Below are 22,235 nucleotides of genomic sequence, written 5' to 3' on the forward strand. Positions count from 1 at the left end.
CCATAAGTGGAATAAAATCCCACTGAGTTTATTTTCTTTTTTTTTTTCCTTTATCTACTATATTAACCCATTTGGACAGTAAGTTTGGTAAATCTGTAACACGAGAACATTTCCCACTGCTCTGCAAGTTTCATTGAGTCTCATCCTCAGGATTCCTTGTGTATATGATCTCTACTTTAAACAAATGTAGAAGCTGATATTCCTCTCTAGGCCTCTTAAACTCAAAGTATTGCAATATTCAGTCCTCTCCAGACAGATAGGGTACATCAATTCACAATGGATTCCAGCTGGGAAGTAAAACCTTTTTTGAAATTCTAATCCTCTTCACAAGCAGTGTTTCCCTTTTTAGATAAAGATCCTCATTTCCTAATGGAACAAAAGCCTCGATAAACTTTCACTGAAGCATTAGAGTTATCTCTGATACGAAGGTTTACTGATTGGGAATTTTGTCCACAAAAGTGAATTCTCCAGAAGATAATGCTTATTAAATGACAAAAGCTGCGGCACCTTTAGCATATGGTGGGGTTAGACAATCAGAAAAACACTGCACAGGTTGGAAATCTGAACCCGTGCTTTAATGGATTGTTGTCCCTGCAAAGAGGATACAAAGATGAAGCACAACATAGAGAAGTTCAACTCATTTATTTACCTGTGAATGAAAAACACACTGGTAAGGTACATAAAAACCTCCCACAATACGACTATTGCTCTGTTTCTCTCCAGCACCATTCAGCTAATACAACAAATAAAAACATTCAGACACACAAGCTATTCTACAAATCAAAAACTACAGTTAATGAACATACATTCATTGTTTTCTTGGTATAAAAAGAGTAATTGATTTGAGCATCAATTCAATTATCCAATATGTGTCACAAGATTAAAAAGGGAGCACAGCATTTTTAATAAATGTTCCAAACACTGTGAGTATAAAAATAATTATCAGCAAGGAGTAATTGGGAATGATGAAAGAGCAATTTCTCCAATAGCACACTCCATGAAAACAGTTCTAATATCCAAAGTCAGGCAAATGAAACCCCAAAAAAGATTAAACTTGTATTGTTAGAGGTGCTTTCGTGTTGTTAGGGTAACCCAAGTGTGCTCTGCTGTCAGTGTAGTACTTCTGAAGAGTGGTGAGTGTTGCAAAGTAGGAAATGTGGTAGCCAAGTAGTGCAGAGTAAGCTCCCATGGGCATGCGGCAGCATGGGAAGAAGATGTCTTGGTTGGAGAGTGTGCATTAACCAAGGAGAGTTTGAATGTTCTTTGAGGCTGCCCCATCCCCCAAGGACAGACAGGCCCTTGAATTAATGTCTCATCTTAAGGACGTCATCTTTGACGGTGCCATATTCCCTCGGTACTGCACAGAGTTCAACTCAGGTCATGTGCTCAAGCCTCTGGCAGGTCAGGTGAGCGGGAAATTCCCCGACACAGAGGGAAACCATTGTGCCATAAATGATTGACGGGACCTGACTTCACACAGAACATCAGGGTAAACTATAGTTATAAAACATGGCAAATATGGGCCGCAGAATCATTTATCCCATTGGAGGCCGGTTAACAGAGAGTAAAGTGATAACTGCGTGGTGAATGAACCAGAGAAATCAACCATTGTCAGCTGATGCTTTCATCCCAATGCTGTCATTTAAAGAGTCAATTACTCCCTTGGTCTTGACCAAATGTTTCTCTTTTTTTTTTCCTAGTCAACGATGGTAACTTTTGTATCAAAATAGTTTCTAATTTTCACATCCCATCCTCTCTGACTCCATTATTTCTCTTAATAAAATCATTGATCCTCTGTTTAATCACTCCAGTCACCCCTTCCTCCCTCTCTTGTGTAGTCAGTTCTACAATCACTGAACACTTCACCCTGTTCTTCTGCCCTTCCCCTTTACCCTACCCTTGACAGCTGTCGCCACGATCCCACACTGAAATCCTCAACCCTCTCTACTTCTCACTTGCTCTTAAAGACCCTCTAAATTCACCTCCTCAATAAAGCCTTTGGTGACTGAATCTGTTCCTCTTTGTCTTAGTGTTTGTTTTCTTTGCAAAGCATCTCTGGGATATCTGTCTTTGTTAAGAGATTTATTAAAAATACACTTATTGAAGAAGATAATAATGCCACTGCAATGTTCACTTACAAGGCTGAGATAATATGATGCATTACCATCGAACCATGGAGTTCTTGGGCTAACCATTTTAATAGAGGGTAAGGTCACAGTTTTGCCAGTCGACCATATGGTCCTGAATGGTTCAAGTTTCTCGAAACATAAAACAATGAGGTTCCTGAACTGTGGAGTGACTTTCAACAGTGGGATCAATGTAACACTGAACCATGGGTCTAACCTCCAACAGAACAAGAGCAAGAACAGGGAACTGGACCAAAGAGGCAAAGATTTCGAACCCAATCAATGATAGGAAGCAAAGAGCTTACACGAATTAGAGACAATGGACATCACTTCAGCTTTGAGCTTTTGAGACAATCCATTTTGAAGTGGTTGCCCAATATACATCTCACCCAGTTGAGCTATGAGTCAACTGGACAGCCAATTCAGCCAAAGTGGCAATCCCCTTACATGTGACTATAGGGTTAGGCTAAAGCAAAACCAGTGGGCCCACAAAACAGTTCCATGTTGACAAAGTGGCAAAGAACTGGGGGGGCAAGCACAATCACCAAATGGTGTATCACAAGATAGTCATTGTTGTCAATACAACTGGCAATAATGGGACTGGCCTGACCCAGAACTGGAAGGACAAGGTTATATATGTTACATGACTCCCCAAGAGGTCTTGCCACAATGCCTTGTGCTCTAATGTCCCAGTGAATCCTGTGGTCTGTATTATCTTGAGCAGTGAATAGTGTACCAGAACCAGCTGGTCATGCACAACTCCCCATTAATAACGCCCTGTTATATTAAGCCAATAACATTAATGTTTTCATTACAGGTTTTGTACATTTTTATAATTTTTTATAAATGTAATTTCTCCTGCCTCTATTGTTGTTGGAATTAAACAATGGGGGAATTGTGAGATAGGTGAAATTGTATACCACTCGTCAGTCAAGGTGTACCACATGTATCCAAGAATCTGGTGGAGTCTAGAATTCCAAATTTTGTCAAGGCTGTTTAACAAATTTGCTGGAATTATCTGCCTTCTTCTCTTAAGCGTAGGAATAAATGGGTCCTTTTCAGAATGGCAGGCAGTGGTGAGTGGAGTGCCGCAAGGCTCTTTGCTGGGGCAGGAAACAATTTACAATGTATATCAATGATTTGGATGATGGAAATCGAAGTAACACTAGCAGGTTTGCAGATGACACAAAGCTGGGTGGCAGTGTGAACTGCCAAGAGAATGTTAGGAGGTTGCAGGGTGACTTGGACAGGTTGAGTGAGTGGGCAAATGCATGGCAGATGCAGTATAATGTAGATAAATGTGAGGTTATCCACTTTGGCGGCAAAAACAAGGAGGCAGATTATTATCTCAATGGTGTCAGATTAGGTAAAGGGGAAGTGCAACGAGACCTTGGTGTCCTTGTACACCAGTCACTGAAATTAAGCGTGCAGGTACAGCAGGCAGTGATGAAAGTTAATGGCATGTTGGCCTTCATAACAAGAGGATTTGAGTACAGGAGCAAAGAAGTCCTTCTGCAATTGTATAGGGCTCTGGTGAGACCACATCTGGAGTATTGTGTGCAGTTTTGGTCTTCTAATATGAGGATGGACGATCTTGCTATTGAGGCAGTGCAGCGTAGGTTAACGAGGTTAATCCTTGGGATGGCGGGACTGTCATATGAGGAAAGATTGGAAAGACTGGGCTTGTATTCACTGGAGGTTAGAAGGATGAGAGTGGATCTTATAGGGATGTATAAAATTATAAAAGGACTGGGCAAGCTAGATGCAGGAAAAATGTTCCCAATGTTGGAGGAGTCCAGAACCAGGGGCCACAATCTAAGAATAAAAGGGAGGCAATTTAAAACTGAGGTGAGAAGAAACGTTATCACCCAGAGAGTAGTGAATTTGTGGAATTCTCTGCCACAGAAGGCAGCGGCCAACTCACTGGATGAATTTAAAAGAGAGTTAGAAAGAGCTCTAGGGGCTATTGGAATCAAAGGATATGGGGAGAAGGCAGGCAAAGGTTACTGATTGTGGATGATCAGCCATGATCATCATGAATGGTGGTGCTGGCTCGAAGGGCCAAATGGCCATCTCCTGCACCTATTTTCTATGTTTCTTTGTAACCAGTCAACATAGGTATATTTAGGATGTGGTGATGTGGTGTTTAAATGTAGCTAATGATTTTTTAAAAAAGATTATGGCGACATCGGAATTGCTGGATTGTCAAAATTCCATCTAGTTCACTTATTTCTCAAAGGAGAACAACTGTCCATCTCACCCTGTTGAGGCGAACTGTGACCACAGTCCCATCATGGTGTTATGTCCTTAACCATGGGAAGGATGTGCAGGGGATGATGCAAAAAAGATTCACATGGATGTTGCCTGGATTGGAGTACTTCAGTGGCTGAGTTCGTTTTCCTTGGAGCAGAGGAGGCTGAGGGGTGAATTGATAGAGATGTACAGAATTATGAAGGGATTATAAGAAACTAACTGCAGATGCTGGTACAAATCGATTTATTCACAAAATGCTGGAGTAACTCAGCAGGTCGGGCAGCATCTCGGGAGAGAAGGAATGGGTGACGCTTCGGGTCGAGACCCTTCTTCAGACTGATGTCAGGGGGTCGGGACAAAGGAAGGATATATGTGGAGACAGGAAGATGGAGGGAGATCTGGGAAGGAGGAGGGGAAGGGAGGGACAGAGGAGCTATCTAAAGTTGGAGAAGTCGACGTTCATACCACCGGGCTGCAAACTGCCCAGGCGAAATATGAGGTGCTGTTCCTCCAATTTCCGGTGGGCCTCACTATGGCACTGGAGGAGGCCCATGACAGAAAGGTCAGACTGGGAATGGGAGGGGGAGTTAAAGTGCTCGGCCACCGGGAGATCAGTTTTGTTAATGCGGACCGAGCACAGGTGTTCAGCGAAGCGATCAGGGAATAGACAGATAAGATAGTAAGAATCTTTTTTTCCCCATGGCGTGGGTGTCCAAGACAAAGGACAAGACAAGACAAAGTAAAATTGAGGAGGTTTAGAGGAAGCCTGAGTGTGATTAAAATTTGGAATGCATGGCTTATGAGGCAGTCGAGACAAGTGCTCCCACTACACTTCAAAACAATGTGACAAGCACTTGAGTTGCCAAGGCAGAGAAGGATATAGACCAAAGCCAGGTAGGTGGGATTAGTGTCGATGGGTGCCACAGTCAGCTTGTACAGTGGGTCGAAGGGCCTGGTTCTTTGCAACAAAACTCCATGTCCCCGCAACGCTCATGGTTTGGGAGCAATCCGGGATGAACTGCTAATGTTTATCTAACCGGCATCACCCACCTCCCAAAGATCAACTAAAATGCTCTGGCACTTACAATAACTTTTGTAAAGCAATCACCTCTTACTGCCAGAATCCACAGAGACAATATTTTGGAGCTCGGGACATTTTCCACTCTGTGGACATCAGTGCTTCAGACGGCAGCCTTGCCCAAGGAGCTGAGTGTTGGTGCATGGGCCAGGAATATTAGCAGTGCTTTCCCTAGAGCAGCGGGACAAAGGACACAAGATTGATTCGTAGAAAAAGGAAGTTGGTTGAGGGGCTTGCTATAAAATGTTTCAGTTCAGGAAAAGCTCTGGAATGTGAGTGGGAAGGCAGGGGAGGCTCCAGACTGTCAGGAGGAGGATATTGTGACGTTGATGGCGAGACTCCCATTGCTTGTGAAGGTTTGGGCCATCACCGTGTCAAAGACGAGGCTGTCGGTGCTGAGACTGCTCGAGGCTGGTCCCTCGGCCACTCCTCGTGGGGTGGCCTCCCAGCTGAGTCTCCGGCGCTTCCCGTTCAGCAGCAGCCGATAGGAGAAGCCCTGGGCTTGCCTGGAGGTCCCGAGCAGCAGCACGAAGGCCAGGAACCGCTGGTGCCCCTCGTGCCGCACCTGCTTCTCCAGCACCAGCACAAAGTGGTGTCCGAGGCAGGACTGGACCGTCACCCAGCCCGCTGACCCCGGGAGGTGGATGTTGGTGGCCAGGAAGACCACGCTCTCTCCCCGCAGCCGGACCACGCTGTGGTGGCTGGCGACCAGATGCGGCAGGATGGCCTCCAGGGGTCCCTCCCACTTGCAGGACACTCCGGGGCACGGGCACGGGCAGGCCAGCAGGCGCTTCTCGGAGAGATCCTCCGCGCTGGGCACCACCTCTCGGTGCAGCGAGAGAAGGGGGGTTCGGGACGGCTGATGCTGGCCGAGCTGCAGAAGAAAGGGAAAGAAAACAGAAAAGCCCTAGTTAATATTGATCGATGATCATTGCTATAGACAGACAGTGTCAACATTTAATGGTGACATTGGGTCACCTGGGTGTTTGATGTTAGAGTTAGACTATGTAACTACTTTCCCTTACAAAGTCAAACAGCACGGAATTAGGCTCTTTGGACCAGCATGCGTGTGCCAGCAATCAAGATCCTATTCACACTAATTCCACTTTCCAGCACCTGACATGGTTGTTTTATATGCCAAGGTGTTACACCTACATACTTCTTAAGTGCTATGAGAGTAACAGCCTCCGCCACTCACTCACAGTGGCTGAACGGCCGTTGTCCATGCTGAATGGCTTTATAAGAGGCAGCCAATGAGCTGCTGCTGGTTAAACTCTCTCCCTATATCGCAACCATCATAAATGGAAGGAAAGCATTCCAATATGTTTCAATTTTTCTCACTGTCATGGCCTTTTCAGTGATTTATTTCTGATCTGGATTACGTTAAGGGCAAAATAGTTGGAATTCAATCCATCTTCTACACCTGAAAAGGTATGGAAATGATATACAAATCCAACTGTGTTGGAAGGAACTGCGGATTGCTGCTTTACACCGAAGATAGACACAAAATACTGGAGTCCAACTAGTTTGCTGCTGTTCCCTTTCCAAGGAAACAAAGAAACCTAAAGCCCATTTCTGAGAGTGGGGGCACCTCTGGGCCAGGAGGCTACTGGTTCAATACTCAGACCAATGGTGGCACTTTGAAGCGTTACTGCAGGTGTTGCTTCTAAATGAGACGGTAAATAAAACTCTGCCCATTCTCAATATCAATTGCATGACACTCACTGTTATAAGAAGCAATGAACTTTATCACCAGTGAGGGTGTCAAGTAGAGGATGGGAGGTGTTGTGATATTGCTGGTAGAGTTGCTGCTTTACAGCGAATGCAGCGCCGGAGACTCATGTTCGATCCTGACTACGGGTGCTGCACTGTAAGGAGTTTGTACGTTCTCCCCGTGACCTGCGTGGGTTTTCTCCGAGATCTTCGGTTTCCTCCCACACTCCAAAGACGTACAGGTATGTAGGTTAATTGGCTGGGTAAATGTTAAAAATTGTCCCTAGTGGGTGTAGGATAGTGTTAATGTACGGGGATCGCTGGGCGGCACGGACTTGGTGGGCCGAAAAGGCCTGTTTCCGGCTGTATATATATGATATGATATGATATGATATGATACTTTGTTGTATCCCAAGGACTACTTTGTTTGCCTGTGTAGTAATGTGTATATAAGAGATTGGTGTGATTAGGTGGTCACTCTGGGTTCCAGGTGGCCCACGGAATAAAGAGCCTGGAGTTAAGCTCCAGCATTGTAACCTTTTACACACGTGTACTTGTGGTCCGTCCAGAATCTCAACAAAGGTACAACAGGTACCGGACCACGAAGTACAACAGGAGGAGGATGGGTGGGCATTTGGGTGGCTGCAGGTGACTGAGTGATTGGAGATGCACTGAGGGGAGAGTGGGGTACACCAATCAAATCAGTCATTTACCTTGAGGATATTGTTCTTTCAGGAATGCAGGAAACAAGACTTTTAACCTCTGGCTAAAACCAGCATCACTGATCTCCCACGCTTCACTCAGAAGCAGAACTTCATATACATCAAACAAACGGCGTACATGCATGACATGATGCTACAAGGCTGTGGCACACCGCACATGCATGGAAATGTGGGCAACAACTGCAGCCTGGCTCCCACCACCCGCTGCACCCGGGAAAGCATTCCCTCTTCTCCTTGCTCCTGTCGGGCCAAAGCTCCTATAGCTTGAAAGCGTGTACCACCTGACTCAGGAACAGTTTCTTCCCCTCTGTCATCAGACTTCTGAATGAATCTCGGAGTCCCAACCTCCCCACCTACCTCAGTGCGGCCCTTGTATGGTAACTGTAACGTCGTAACTCTCTGGCATTTTTCTTTTTGCAAGACCAGTTGTACTTGTGTAATGGCTTGGTTGTACGCATGAATGGTATGATTTGACTATTTAGCATGCAAGGTTTCTCACTGTATCTCAGTACACATGACTATAATAAACTAATATCAATAAACCAATATCAATACTATTTACAATAGTCTGGGCGCCCTGGTTTTGATAACTGCAGAAGCTGGTTCAAATTGAAGGTAGACAAAATGCTGGAGTAACTCAGCGGGTCAGGCAGCATCTCAGAAGAGAAGGAATGGGTGACGTTTCGGGACCCGAAACGTCACCCATTCCTTCTCTTCTGAGATGCTGCCTGACCCGCTGAGTTACTCCAGCATGTTTGTGTCTACCTGGTTTTGATCAATGTTGCTTCTACAGATAGTGCTGTGGATTTATGGAGTGGAGACTTATCTCACATCTCAGCCCAACACCAAGGGGTTAGGCAAGAGATTAGAACCCCCCCCCCCCCCCCTCCCCCTGTAGCCACACTGGGCAGCTGACTTTCCACCCGTCCCACATGTCCTTCATTATGTGGCATAAGGAGATTTAAATAAAGCTTACGTGCAAGTCAAAAAATGAGGGAAGGGAGTGAACAATGTTGTAAATTCATAGTAATAACAGCATGTATCCTTGGGATTAGGATGTGCAGCCTGTGATTATGCAGCGTACAAGGAAGAGAGCATGTTTCCTGTCATAAAATGATATATAATAGGAAGATTCACATCTGTCAAGAACGTTCCTTTGAAAATCTGAGCATATGTTTGAAAATTTCAGGTTCATTGCTATCAAAGGCTGCAATTTACAATGAATATCAATTTCCACAGTTGGGAACTGATTTTATTCATGTTCTCATTATAGCTTTCACCACAGAATCACAATGTAACCTGTCATGTCTAAAATATAGCAGATGGATAACCAATAGGTGGGATACATCACTCACTAATAACTTTGCATACATTGTTACCAAGCTACTTTAAGATGCAAAATTAATTTAAAATTCAGCCACTCCACTCTTTTTATTTGCATTTAATTGTGGAAAGCAAGCTTAAAAACTTCGAGGGCTAAGGTGCACATGGTAGAACAAGTGAAAGGGGAATAAAAGAGAATAGGAGAACACTGTGAATGAGCTGATTAAAGGAAGCAAAGCAAGTTCTTTTGTCAGACAGATCAAAACAAACCAGTGATAAAGTGGTCAAGCTAAAAGACACAGTTTCTTTTTGTGAAATAAAGGCTGCTGAATAAAAAATAACATTCAGAACCAAAAACATGATGTTTTATATCTGATGACTGGAATATCAAAGTGTTGATATTCCTTTGAGGAAAGAAGATTAAGAAATAGAGGCATACATAACAGAAACAGGCCCTTCGGCCTACCAGGACCATGCCAAGTTCATTTACACTAAACTTACATTAATCACATGTTTTTATTCACCCCATATTTTCATCAACTCCCCCAGATTTTCATCTGCCGATTCTGGTCAATTTACAATGGTCAATTGCACGTTCTTGGGATAGACAATAGGTGCAGGAGTATGCCATTCGGCCCTTCAAGCCAGCACCACCATTCAATCTGATCATGGCTGATCATTCTCAATCAGTACCCCGTTCCTGCCTTCTCCCCATACCCCCTGACTCTGCTATCCTTAAGAGCTCTATCTAGCTCTCTCTTGAATGCATTCAGAGAATTGGCCTCCACTGCCTTCTGAGGCTGAGAATTCCACAGATTTACAACTCTCTGACTGAAAAAGTTTTTCCTCATCTCCGTTCTAAATGGCCTACCCCTTATTTTTAAACTGTGGCCCCTGGTTCTGGATGTGGGAAGAAACCAGAGCACCCGAAGGAGGTCACAGGGAAGCACATACAAACTCTCTGCAGACAGCACCAGGAATCAAGATTAAACATATGAGGCAGCAAACGTGAGGCAGCAGCAGCTCTATAAATTCAATATCTGGTGCTTTAATTCGTCAAGTATTTGACAGAAAACAAATGACACAAAAAGCTGCAGTAACTCAGTGAATCAAGCAGCATCTCTGGAGAACATTTCTGAGGCAACTTTTCAGGTCGGGATTCTTCTAAAAACTGAAGAAGGCCCTGACTTGAAATCCACCTATCCATGTTCTTCAGAGATGCAGCCTGACCTGCTGAGTTACTCCAGCACTTTGTGTCTTTTTTTGTAAACCAACATCTGCAGTTCCTTGTATCTAAGGTGTTCGATAAAGTGGGAATAGGAAAATTAACGTTCTTGGTTGGCAGACCCAGAATAAGAACCCAAGAAGCTGAATGCCCCACTGCTAATCTCCTGAAATGCCCCACTGCTAATCCTTTGTTCAAATCATAGGCAAGTCAATCAAGCTGTAAATTCCCATTAGGAAATCACAAATGGATGAAAGCAGTATAAAAGAAAAGAGAATAAAAAACTATGAATGCTGGAAATCTGAAATTAAAACAGAAAATGCTGGAAACACAGCTGGTCAGACAGTGAGTGTCTTTGAAGAGACAAACAGTGCTACAAGAGAGTCCTGCTGAGGCGATTTTATAGGTGTCTAGGCTGTCACCACACGGTCGTCGGGGTGTCGCCTGTATGGTCATGAGTCGTCTCCAAAGAGCGTTTTTCTGGTCGTCGCTGGATTTTGAGATGTTTAAAACTTTTCAGCGACTGTTGGTTTGATGCCAGTGATTGTAGCTTGATGTCTCCTGACATAGGTGCTGTCGTAGATTGTCACCTGGTGACATAGGTTGTCGCCGGTGCTGACTTCGGTGAATTCCATTGGTGACTACCTACGTCAACTGGCGACAGGTCAGGCGTCAAAACCAGAGGCCAAAATGACATGAATTGTCTTCAGTTGTTGCCAACAGGGTCGTAGCTTGCCGCAGCTTGTCGCGGGTAGACATAGCTTGACTTCAGTTGTCATAGGTTGTCGCCTGTGTGGTCGTAGGTTGTCGTAGGTGCGGTCATTGGTGGATTTCCTAAGTCACAACAATTGGGTCGCTGGTTGTCGGTAGCTTGCTGTAGCTTGATGTCGACTAGATGGTAGGTTGTTGTAGCTTGTCATAGACATTGTAGTGGGGGGGGGTCCAGTTGCTGTTTTTTCAGCAATCTGCTTCAACTATGACAGTTGCCTAAAAAACTGGCGACAGGCCCTTTAATGTTTTAGATCTCTAAAGTTGGAGGGCTTTCTGGCATATGGAGCATAATGTTGGAAAAGTAATGTTGTCCATTACAGCATGAAAAATAATCACATTATCTGAATGGTGGGAGATTGCAGAGCTCTGAGATGCAGGGTGATCTAGAAGTCCTAACGTATGATGGCAAACATAGATTAACTGGACAGCTTTTATTGCATAAGCACAATGGACCAAATGACCTCTGTCTCTGCTCTACAATTTTATGCTTTGTTGTAAGTCACTCATTTTGGATTGATCTGTCACACTTAATTCAATAAATTGAATTATCTGTTCACTCAAGTAGAAGCTGCTTCATTCTGTATCTAATCTATGTTTTTAAACTTAGACTTTAGAGATACAGCACGGAAACAGGCTCTTCAGCCCATCGAGTCCGCGCTGACCAGCAATCCCCCCTTACACTAGCATCATCCCACATACTTGGGACAAATTACTATTTCACCAAAGCCAATTAATATATGCTTGTACATCTTTGGAGTTTGGGAGGAATCCGGAGCACAACGACCTGCTTCTCGCCATCGACACCGGCGACTGTGCAATCCTGCTCCTTCTCGACCTCAGCGCAGCGTTCGATACAGTGGACCACACCATCCTTATTGACCGTCTCCGGTACGCGGTTGGCATTGATGGCACTGCCCTGAGCTGGTTCGTTTCCTACCTCAAAGATAGGAGTTTCGCCATCAACATAGGCAGTTATTCCTCTTCTCCAGCTAGCCTCTCCTGTGGAGTTCCACAAGGCTCCATCCTAGGCCCCATTCTCTTCTCTCTATACATGCTCCCCCTTGGCCAAATCATTCAAAGGCACGGCATTTCTTTCCACTCCTATGCCGATGACACTCAGCTTTACCTCCCCCTGAAACCCAACAACCAGTCAAATTTAAACAGCCTCTTACACTGCCTTGAGGACATAAAATGTTGGATGGCACAGAACTTCCTCCAATTAAACGAGAGCAAGTCTGAGGTCATCCTATTCGGCCCCCCTGACTCCATCAAATCGATAACAGGCAGTCTTGGAAGCCTATCCTGCCTGGTCAAACCACATGTCAAAAACCTCGGCGTGTTATTTGACTCTGCATTAAAATTTGACAAGCAAGTCAACGCTGTGGTAAAAGCTAGCTTCTTCCAACTTCGTACCATAGCTAAAATCAAACCTTTCCTCCAATTCGACGACACTGAAAAAATCATTCACGCTTTCATTTCCTCCCGCCTAGACTACTGCAACTCCCTATACACTGGGATCAGCCAATCTTCCCTGTCCCACCTGCAACTGGTCCAAAACGCCGCAGCGAGACTCCTGACGGGTACCCGTAAAAGGGACCACATCACGCCGATTCTGGCCTCTCTCCACTGGCTCCCTGTACGGTACAGAATCAACTTCAAGCTCCTCCTATTCACATATAAAGCCCTAAATGGACATTCCCCCCCTACATCAAAAATCTTCTAACCCACCTCTCTAACTCCAGGTCCCTCAGGTCGGCCGACTTGGGGCTACTCACTATCCCGCGGTCTAGGCTTAAGCTCAGGGGTGACCGCGCTTTTGCGGTTGCAGCTCCTAGACTGTGGAACAGCATCCCTCTCCCCATCAGAACTGCCCCCTCCATCGACTCCTTTAAGTCCAGGCTCAAAACCTATTTCTACTCCCTAGCGTTTGAGACTCATTGAGGAGGCGCTGTGAACTGTTTTGTATGTGCTGTTGTGTTTGTATGCTACTGTATGTTTCATTTTTTCCTTAGTACCTAATCAGATGTACAGCACTTTGGTCAACGTGGGTTGTTTTTAAATGTGCTATACAAATAAAATTGACTTGACTTGACTTGACTTGACCTGGAGAAAACCCACACAGAGACAGGGAGAACCACAGACAGCACGCGCAGTCAGGATAAAACCCAGGTCTCTGCTGCTGTAAGGCAGCAACTCTACCACTGCACCGCTGTGCCGCCCTTTTTCTTTGTTATAAACAGAGAGAGCTTCACTGTTAATCAGATCTATTTTTGAAAAACCTTTGCACCTCCTAATTTATGTTTTTCCTGTTGGCTTTTTGTTGAAATAACTTTACAAAAAGCAACAAACACTAAAGGAACCGCTCATTTCAAAATGAAAGCTGCCAAACTAATTTGAAGAGAGACCCATAAATAAAATGGGAGCATTATAAATTACATCAATTTGTATGCGAGATGGACTGTGACCTTCTTCAATGCAGGGCTAATATATCAAAGTTTTTCTCTTTATTGCTAATTGCACAGATAAATGAGATGTTAATTTCTTCTGAGAAAAGGATTACCAAGAAAATGAATGTTGAAAGTTTAAGACAGCAATTCAGAAGCTCTCCTGAAATTGTAGTATCAGGTGAGGAGACACTGTGAACTCTCAGAATGATTCAGTATTCTGGAGTGTGCACTAGGGTAGTGGTGGTGCACATGGAATTCACTGCATCAATGACCAACCCATAAGCTGGCTTTGCATTGCACTTTTTGTATCTGATGAATGCCTATACTTTATTAACCAAGAGTTATACAGCTTGGAAAGAGGCTATTTGACCCACCGAGTCCATGCTAAGATCAAGAACGAACCCCCCCCCCCCCCCACCCCCACCCATACACACACACACACACACACACACACACACACACTGATCCTACACAATGAATTTTAGAGTCCCCCCATTCCTATCAACTCCCCTCAGGTACTAACAATTAACCATGTACTATGAGCAAACAACTTGCCAACCCACAATTCATTGGCACGTTGAAGGAAACCAGAAAACCCAGAGAAAACATTGGGAACATGTTTCCTGCCTCTAACGTGTCCAACCCCTTATTAATCTTATACGTTTCGATAAGATCTCCTCTCATCCTTCTAAATTCCAGTGTATACAAGCCTAGTCGCTCCAGTCTTTCAACATATGACAGTCCCGCCATTCCTATTGAGGGCGTGCAGCGTAGGTTTACTAGGTTAATTCCCGGAATGGCGGGACTGTCATATGTTGAAAGACTGGAGCGACTAGGCTTGTATACACTGGAATTTAGAAGGATGAGAGGAGATCTTATCAAACGTATAAGATTATTAAGGGGTTGGACACATTAGAGGCAGGAAACATGTTCCCAATGTTGGGGGAGTCCAGAACAAGGGGCCACAGTTTAAGAATAAGGGGTAGGCCATTTAGAACTGAGATGAGGAAAAACTTTTTCAGTCAAAGAGTTGTGAATCTATGGAATTCTCTACCTCAGAAGACACTGGAGGCCAATTCTCTGAATGCATTCAAGAGAGAGCTAGATAGAGCTCTTAAGGATAGCGGAGTCAGGGGGTATGGGGAGAAGGCAGGAACGGGGTACTGATTGAGAATGATCAGCCATGATCACATTGAATGGCGGTGCTGGCTCGAAGGGCCGAATGGCCTCCTCCTGCACCTATTGTATATTGAAACCCAAGCAGTTAAAGGCAGAACATGCAAACACCACACTAACAGCACTATTCTCAGTGATCTCAGCTAAATAAGCCCCAGGACAGTGCACGAGGCCAAGATCTAGTGGACTGATTAGCGGCCCCCTGCTCCTAGGGCAACAACAATAAATCAGCCTGTTTTCTATAATGTTCATGACAAAGCCCAGCTGAAAATTGAGTCTTTATAAGCCTTCCACTCAAAATTAACAAGTTGCTTAAAGGGATTGCACAGATGGGTAACAAAAATATTGGAGCATTGCAAAGGTGCAAAAAAAATGTTTTGCACACGAGCTGTAAATCGCATGGACAGACAAATGGTATGAAGCAGTTCCACATCTTGAGCAGATCTGAACTTATTACTTAGTGACGCCAACCCTTCATCCTGTACTGTACCAATACCATTAGGATATAATGTGGATATACAGAGATGGAAATATGATAAGGTCAATATAGAGGGATGGGGAATCAATAAGTGGACATGGAAATGAAAGATGTGCAGAGGTGGACATGAAGGGATGGTGGATATGATGTGGATGGATTTGAAGGATTAGTGAGGAACGGACAGAACCCCCCCCCCCCCTGTCAGAAATACCCGTGGAAGAAAACTCTTACCCCGGTAACAATTTAAATGGAACATGTTTGCTGCATTGAAGTAATACGCCAACACAACTTCATCTTTTCCCAAGAACTCTGCGTCGGATTTACACCCAGAGTGCTAAAGTTTTGATTAGCAAGTTCAACGAGCATCAAGGGACATGGAGAATCTTTGCACAGTTGGCGATTGGACAAGTACACAAGACAAACTCCAGATATTCTTACCATCACTTCCAAAAATTTACAATGAGTTTTTCTGTGCTTAATGAAAAAGAGCTGTCTGATTGAAAGGCCAGTTTTGCAGATAAAATCAACAGTACGGACAGGGACCAAACAAGATGGATGACATCAGTATCCTGAAGGACCTAAGGGAGGAAAGACCAATTGGAGGTAGGGGAGGGAGATTAATTGAAGGTAGGAGGGGGGGGGTTTAAGGATTGAGTCACAAGATTTGAAGTAGCTGATGGAAGAGGCAGCTGAGTAAAGCAAAAGGATTACAATGTTAATGTTAGAATGTTGAACTGGTGTGGATGGGAGGTTGGTAGGTGAGGGAGGTGGCATAAAGAAAAGAATGGAGAGGGTGAACGGGGTAGGCAATCATGGAGCCAATCTCAAAATGTAGATCACGGAAAGAAACAAAAATGAAGGAAAGTATTACAAGTCTAGAATTGTAACCATGCTTAGAAATAATATTTTGTAACTGAAATCTGTAACCGCACTAATCCGTGACACATATTGAAATAAATGTCCTTTAAAAAAAATCTATTGGTCTAAATGCCATTAGTAACATCACCAGATAGTACTCAAATTAAGAAACATAATTACTTTTCCACCCAGAGCAGCACAGTAAGAGTCTGGTTAAACACTAACAAGCCCTCCGGCTTCAAATAAGTGCGATACAAATTATGCTAAGTGCTGTCCCTTAAAAGTACATTTATTTTCCAAATAATATTACTTCATTTTTGGAGACAGTTCTGCTTTGATGTTGAATAAAACAGAGTCTTAAAAAAACCCCTCTAAATTCCCTTAAGGAATTTCTTTGCTAGCATTGAGTCAGATTAAGGGGGGGGAGGAAATGCAGAGGAAAGTCATTGTCATCATCAATTTAAGAGGCTTTTAAACCAAGCAAAGCTGTTAGTGTCACAACTCATTTATTGATTCATTCTCTGCATTGTGCAGGCTGAAACCCCACAGATGTTACATAACTTTTCTTTGGTTCAAATCAATGGGGCACTTTGCATCTGAATATATCATCCAAAACTGCATTTTATTTAAATGCTATATAATTGGTGGAAGAAGAACTTTCTTCTATCTCAATTGTGGAAAAGCTAATTAAATAAACCTGGCTAGAAAGTCAGGTAGTTCTCAGCCAGTATATCAGACAGTTTGATGTGGAAGTTGGAAGAATATTGAAGTCATCGTTCAGACACTAATGGACAAGATCAGATTAGCTTCATTTGATTACATCAATGTGATAGACTCAGCAACAGAAAGACTCAGCTACTCAGAGTGAAGGGAACAGGATCTCAGTTTACTCCCTGGGTGTACATCTGATGTCATGAAGCAGCTGCCAATGTTCAACCCTTGATCTGAATGGAAACAAAACTCCAGAGTTTCTGTAATTCTAAATCAATTTGTGACCCCAGTTCAACATCCAGGTATGAAGATGAAACTACACATTTATGTCAATTCCACTTCAAACAAGTGATGGAACAAAATAATACCACAATGAGAAGTGAGGGGTCGTGTTTGTTGGTCTTATTTATAATGGCCAACAAAGATGGAAAATGTGCACTTCCATCTCTTTTTAGCTCACTCCCTCTGTGAATGCTGTCATTTTGACAGAATGAGCCCACCTCTTCCCCAACCCCCCTCCCCACCACCCCAAGACATCCATGGGCTGAATGGCTGTGTTTAGTGCTATGATTATTGCGTGATTCAAAGTGCTTTGTGATGATACCTTCATGTAATGAGGAGGTGTGTAAATGCATTTATCCTCTCAAAGACAACAGTAATAGCCATTCGGCTCTTTGTATCTGCATGACTATTCAACAAAATTGTGACTGATCCACTATATCTTAACCATATAGAAACATAGAAAATAGGTGCAGGAGTAGGCCATTCGGCCCTTCGAGCCTGCACCGCCATTCAATATGATCATGGCTGATCATCCAACTCAGTATCCCGTACCTGCCTTCTCTCCATACCCCCTGATCCCTTCAGCCACAAGGGCCACATCTAACTCCCCCTTAAATAGAGCCAATGAACTGGCCTCAACTACCTTCTGTGGCAGAGAATTCCACAGATTCACCACTAGAATACAAGAATCCTCACTCCTTGTATCTCGTGATGCTCTTTGCATTAAATATATATATTTTCCTGCTTCTTAAAAAGAGATTCTGTGACCTGGCGCCATTTACTTCTACAGGACATCGGTTCATCATCCTCTGAGTGAGGAAATCATCCCTCATTTCAGTCCTGATGTCTTATCCTATATCCGGAGGTTCGGACCCTCAGTTATAGACATCTCCCAGCAATGGGAAATGTATTTCCTGCATCCAGCCCATTGACCCTGTCAGAATTTGGGGGCAGCGCATCTCCAATAACCGAGTTCCAATTGACCTCTAGTGCTGTCTGTGTGTGGAGTTTTCACATTCTCCATGGGACCATTTGGGTGTCTCCCAAATACCCCAATCTTCTCCCACATCCCAAAGATGTGTGGGATGGAGCATTGGTGATTATGTCAGAGAATAAAACGGGATTAGTGTAAGTGGATACTCTGATGGCCATTGAACTCGGTGCTGTATGCGTGGTGTTTTACCCTTGAACGAGATTCCTTTCCATCTAAACTCCACTGAATATAGGCAATCAACTCAATCTCTCCTCACACAACAGTCTCACCATCCCAGGAACCTGTCTGGTGAACCTTCACGACAACCACTCTGTGGCAAGTATATCTTTCCATGAGTAAGAGGCTCAAACCGGCCAGAATGGCGAGGTCCTGTCCAACTGTGGGACTGTAGTGATGAGTGATATCCCATCGAATGACATTTAGTTAGTCAGTACCCATCTCCATACACCCCCGCCGCCCTTCCCCCCCCCCGGTCCCTCAGACATCAGTCTGCAAATTAATACATGTTTTCTTTATAAATTGTTTGCTTTACCTCTGGTGTTACCGGGACAGCGAACAAGCTGAACCCAGGCAGGAATATTGGCGACAGTGCCGTCCAAAGCCGGGAGAACCTCGTTCCTTTCCCACCCGGGCGACACCGAGCAGCGACTGCTGGTGTAAACTAACTGGTGTAAACTCACTGGTGTAGACTCACTGGTGTAGACTCACTGGTGTAGACTCACTGGTGTAGACTCACTGGTGTAGACTCATTGGTGTAGACTCACTGGTGTAAACTCACACAAGTGCGGCGGTCGGTCGGTCGGTCGGTCGGGCGGAGAAAGTAAGGGAGCAGCGGCCGCAGCTGGTCCCCACTGCCCGCACCCCGTGTGGTGCCGGCGGCTCCGTCCCCCAGTCCCAGGGGAGAGGGTAGGCACATCACCCCGGCAGAGGGGTTGCAGACAGACCGCCAGGGCAGGGGGGGTACAGACACTCCCGGCAGGCAGATCCCCGGGATGGGAGGGGGGCTACAGGTGCGGGGGAGGGAGGGGGATACTTGTGCAGGGAGGGGGGCTACAGACATATCCCCTGGCAAGGGGGAGGGTTACAGACATATCTCCTGGCCGGAGCTACACGCGGACTCCCGGGCAGGGGGCTACAGACAGACCCCGGCTAGAGGGCTACAGACATATCCAGGAGGATCCTTGGGCAGGGGGGCTACAGGCAGCAGTGCCGATGCTGGTGTATCCAGGGTCATGAGTCCGCTTTAAAGCGCCCGGCGAGGTGAAGGACTGAGGGGGGTGAGGGACTGAGGGGGGTGAGGGACTGAGGGGGGTGAGGGACTGAGGGTGGTGAGGGACTGAGGGGGGAGAGGGACTGAGGGGGGTGAGGGACTGAGGGGGGAGAGGGACTGAGGGGGGTGTGGGACTGAGGGGGTGAGGTGTGGGACTGAGGGGGTGAGGGACTGAGGGGGGTGAGGGACTGAGGGGGTGAGGTGTGGGACTGAGGGGGTGAGGGACTAAGAGGGGTGAGGTGAGGGACTGAGGGGGTGAGGTGTGGGACTGAGGGGGGTGAGGAACTGAGGGGGTGAGGTGTGGGACTGAGGGGGGTGAGGGACTAAGAGGGGTGAGGTGAGGGACTGAGGGGTGAGGTGTGGGACTGAGGGGGGTGAGGGACTGAGGGGGGTGAGGGACTGAGGGGGGTGAGGTGAGGGACTAAGGGGGGTGAGGGACTGAGGGGGGTGAGGTGAGGGACTGAGGGGTGAGGTGTGGGACTGAGGGGGGTGAGGGACTAAGGGGGGTGAGGGACTGAGGGGGGTGAGGTGAGGGACTAAGGGGGTGAGGGACTAAGGGGGGTGAGGGACTAAGGGGGTGAGGGACTGAGGGGGGTGAGGGACTGAGGGGGGTGAGGTGAGGGACTAAGGGGGGTGAGGGACTGGGGGGTGGGGTGTGGGACTGAGGGGGGTGAGGGACTGAGGGGGTGAGGGACTGAGGGGGGTGAGGTGAGGGACTAAGGGGGTGAGGGACTAAGGGGGGTGAGGGACTAAGGGGGTGAGGGACTGAGGGGGGTGAGGGACTAAGGGGGGTGAGGTGAGGGACTGAGGGGGGTGAGGTGAGGGACTGAGGGGGGTGAGGGACTAAGGGGGGTGAGGGACTGAGGGGGGTGAGGTGATGGACTAAGGGGGTGAGGGACTAAGGGGGGTGAGGGACTAAGGGGGTGAGGGACTGAGGGGGGTGAGGGACTGAGGGGGGTGAGGTGAGGGACTAAGGGGGGTGAGGGACTGGGGGGGTGAGGTGTGGGACTGAGGGGGGTGAGGGACTGAGGGGGGTGAGGGACTGAGGGGGGTGAGGTGAGGGACTAAGGGGGTGAGGGACTAAGGGGGGTGAGGGACTAAGGGGGTGAGGGACTGAGGGGGGTGAGGGACTAAGGGGGGTGAGGTGAGGGACTGAGGGGGGTGAGGTGAGGGACTGAGGGGGGTGAGGGACTAAGGGGGGTGAGGGACTGAGGGGGGTGAGGGACTGAGGGGGTGAGGGACTGAGGGGGGTGAGGGACTGAGGGGGGTGAGGGACTGAGGGGGTGAGGTGTGGGACTGAGGGGGTGAGGGACTGAGGGGGTGAGGTGAGGGACTGAGGGGTGAGGTGTGGGACTGAGGGGGGTGAGGGACTAAGGGGGGCGAGGGACTGAGGGGGGTGAGGGACTAAGGGGGGTGAGGTGAGGGACTGAGGGGGGTGAGGGACTAAGGGGGGTGAGGGACTGAGGGGTGAGGTGAGGGACTGAGGGGGGTGAGGGACTGAGGGGGGTGAGGGACTGAGGGGGGTGAGGGACTGGGGGGGGTGAGGGACTAAGGGGGGTGAGGGACTGAGGGGTGAGGTGAGGGACTGAGGGGGGTGAGGGACTGAGGGGGGTGAGGGACTAAGGGGGGTGAGGGACTGAGGGGGGTGAGGTGAAGGACAGACTGGACTTACCGTCAGGCTCGGGCTCGGGCTCGGGGTCGGTGTCACGACACACACAAGTTGGACAGCGGCCGGGAAGGCGGACCTCGCCTTGCAGTGCTGGTACCTGAAGTGCACAAAGTCTAATACAAAGCCGAGGCAGTGGGTGAAGAAAAGCATCGCCACCTGCCACGGGTTGCAAGGAGCGGACTCTCCGATCCACGAGAAGTGGGCAGAGGGGAGGGGAGGGGAGGGGAGGGGAGGGGAGGGGGGGGGGGGGGGGGGGGTTGGGGACAAATCCCCACCGACGCCAGAGTTTGGCGGCGCTTTGCAAGTTGTTGGCAGCGACGTGTCAACCTATCAGCAGCTCCTCACGGCTCGGGGTCTCCAATAACAAATAGCCCCCCTCCTTCCCACCCCGAGCCCAGAAACACACACAGGCTAATAAACAGCACTCGGACCAAGTGTGCGGTTTGTAACCGGTTATCTACCCTGGGGCATTTTCTGCAGGACCACAGTCAGCTACACTGTCTCCCAGAGACCAGGGCTACAAGCGGCTGCGCTTGTAACGGTGCCACCAGCAGCTCGCTGGTTTCACCTGCCCGTGGGCTCTGGACCCGGCCACGTGAGTGCAGGATCTTTGCTGACACTTTCCTTGGGCGAGTTAAACCCCACATCCAAGCGGCCGCCGGTGCAGCTGAGGGAAAACCTGCAGAAAGTCTGAAGTAAAAACAGAACAGATTGCCGACAGGGCAGACAGCCGCTGTGGTGGGAGAACCGGAGTCAACGTTTCAGATGGTGACTGGCCTGAGTCAAAGATGTTAACATAGGACATAGAAAATGTTAAATGGTCAGCTCGACATAGATTACCACATCTACACCAAACCCAAACCTATCAGGAGTAGACGAGGGCACTCGATTCAATTTGAGGGCGTGCAGCGTAGGTTCACTAGGTTAATTCCCGGAATGGCGGGACTGTCAAGATGAGGGGGGATCTTATTGAAACATATAAGATAATTAGGGGATTGGACACATTAGAGGCAGGAAACATGTTCCCAATGTTGGGGGAGTCCAGAACAAGGGGCCACTGTTTAAGAATAAGGGGTAGGCCATTTAGAACGGAGATGAGGAAGAACTTTTTCAGTCAGAGAGTGGTGAAGGTGTGGAAT

The 22,235-nt window shown here is 47.0% G+C and overlaps 1 protein-coding gene across 4 annotated transcripts; it reads right to left on the minus strand.

Annotated features, from left to right (window-relative positions):
• Positions 1-643: 643 nt before the first annotated feature.
• On the minus strand, positions 644-21,278 carry LOC144598867 (E3 ubiquitin-protein ligase Siah2-like). 4 transcript variants are annotated; one of them, XM_078409387.1, is made up of 3 exons: positions 21,100-21,278; positions 5,828-6,331; positions 644-4,542 (listed from the first exon to the last, which is right to left on the minus strand). In XM_078409387.1, exons 1-3 carry the CDS (start codon positions 21,244-21,246, stop codon positions 4,426-4,428), a joined length of 768 nt encoding a protein of 255 aa, XP_078265513.1. In that variant the 5' UTR covers positions 21,247-21,278; the 3' UTR covers positions 644-4,425. The 4 variants fall into 4 exon arrangements, 2 of the variants coding, with proteins under 2 accessions (XP_078265513.1, XP_078265514.1); XR_013547914.1 differs by having other exon boundaries at positions 4,412-4,542; positions 5,488-6,331; XR_013547915.1 differs by having other exon boundaries at positions 4,414-4,542; positions 5,465-6,331.
• Between the last annotated feature and the right edge of the window lie 957 nt (positions 21,279-22,235).

This window comes from Rhinoraja longicauda, chromosome 12 (genome assembly GCF_053455715.1).
Source record: "Rhinoraja longicauda isolate Sanriku21f chromosome 12, sRhiLon1.1, whole genome shotgun sequence".
Lineage (NCBI taxonomy): Eukaryota > Metazoa > Chordata > Chondrichthyes > Rajiformes > Arhynchobatidae > Rhinoraja > Rhinoraja longicauda.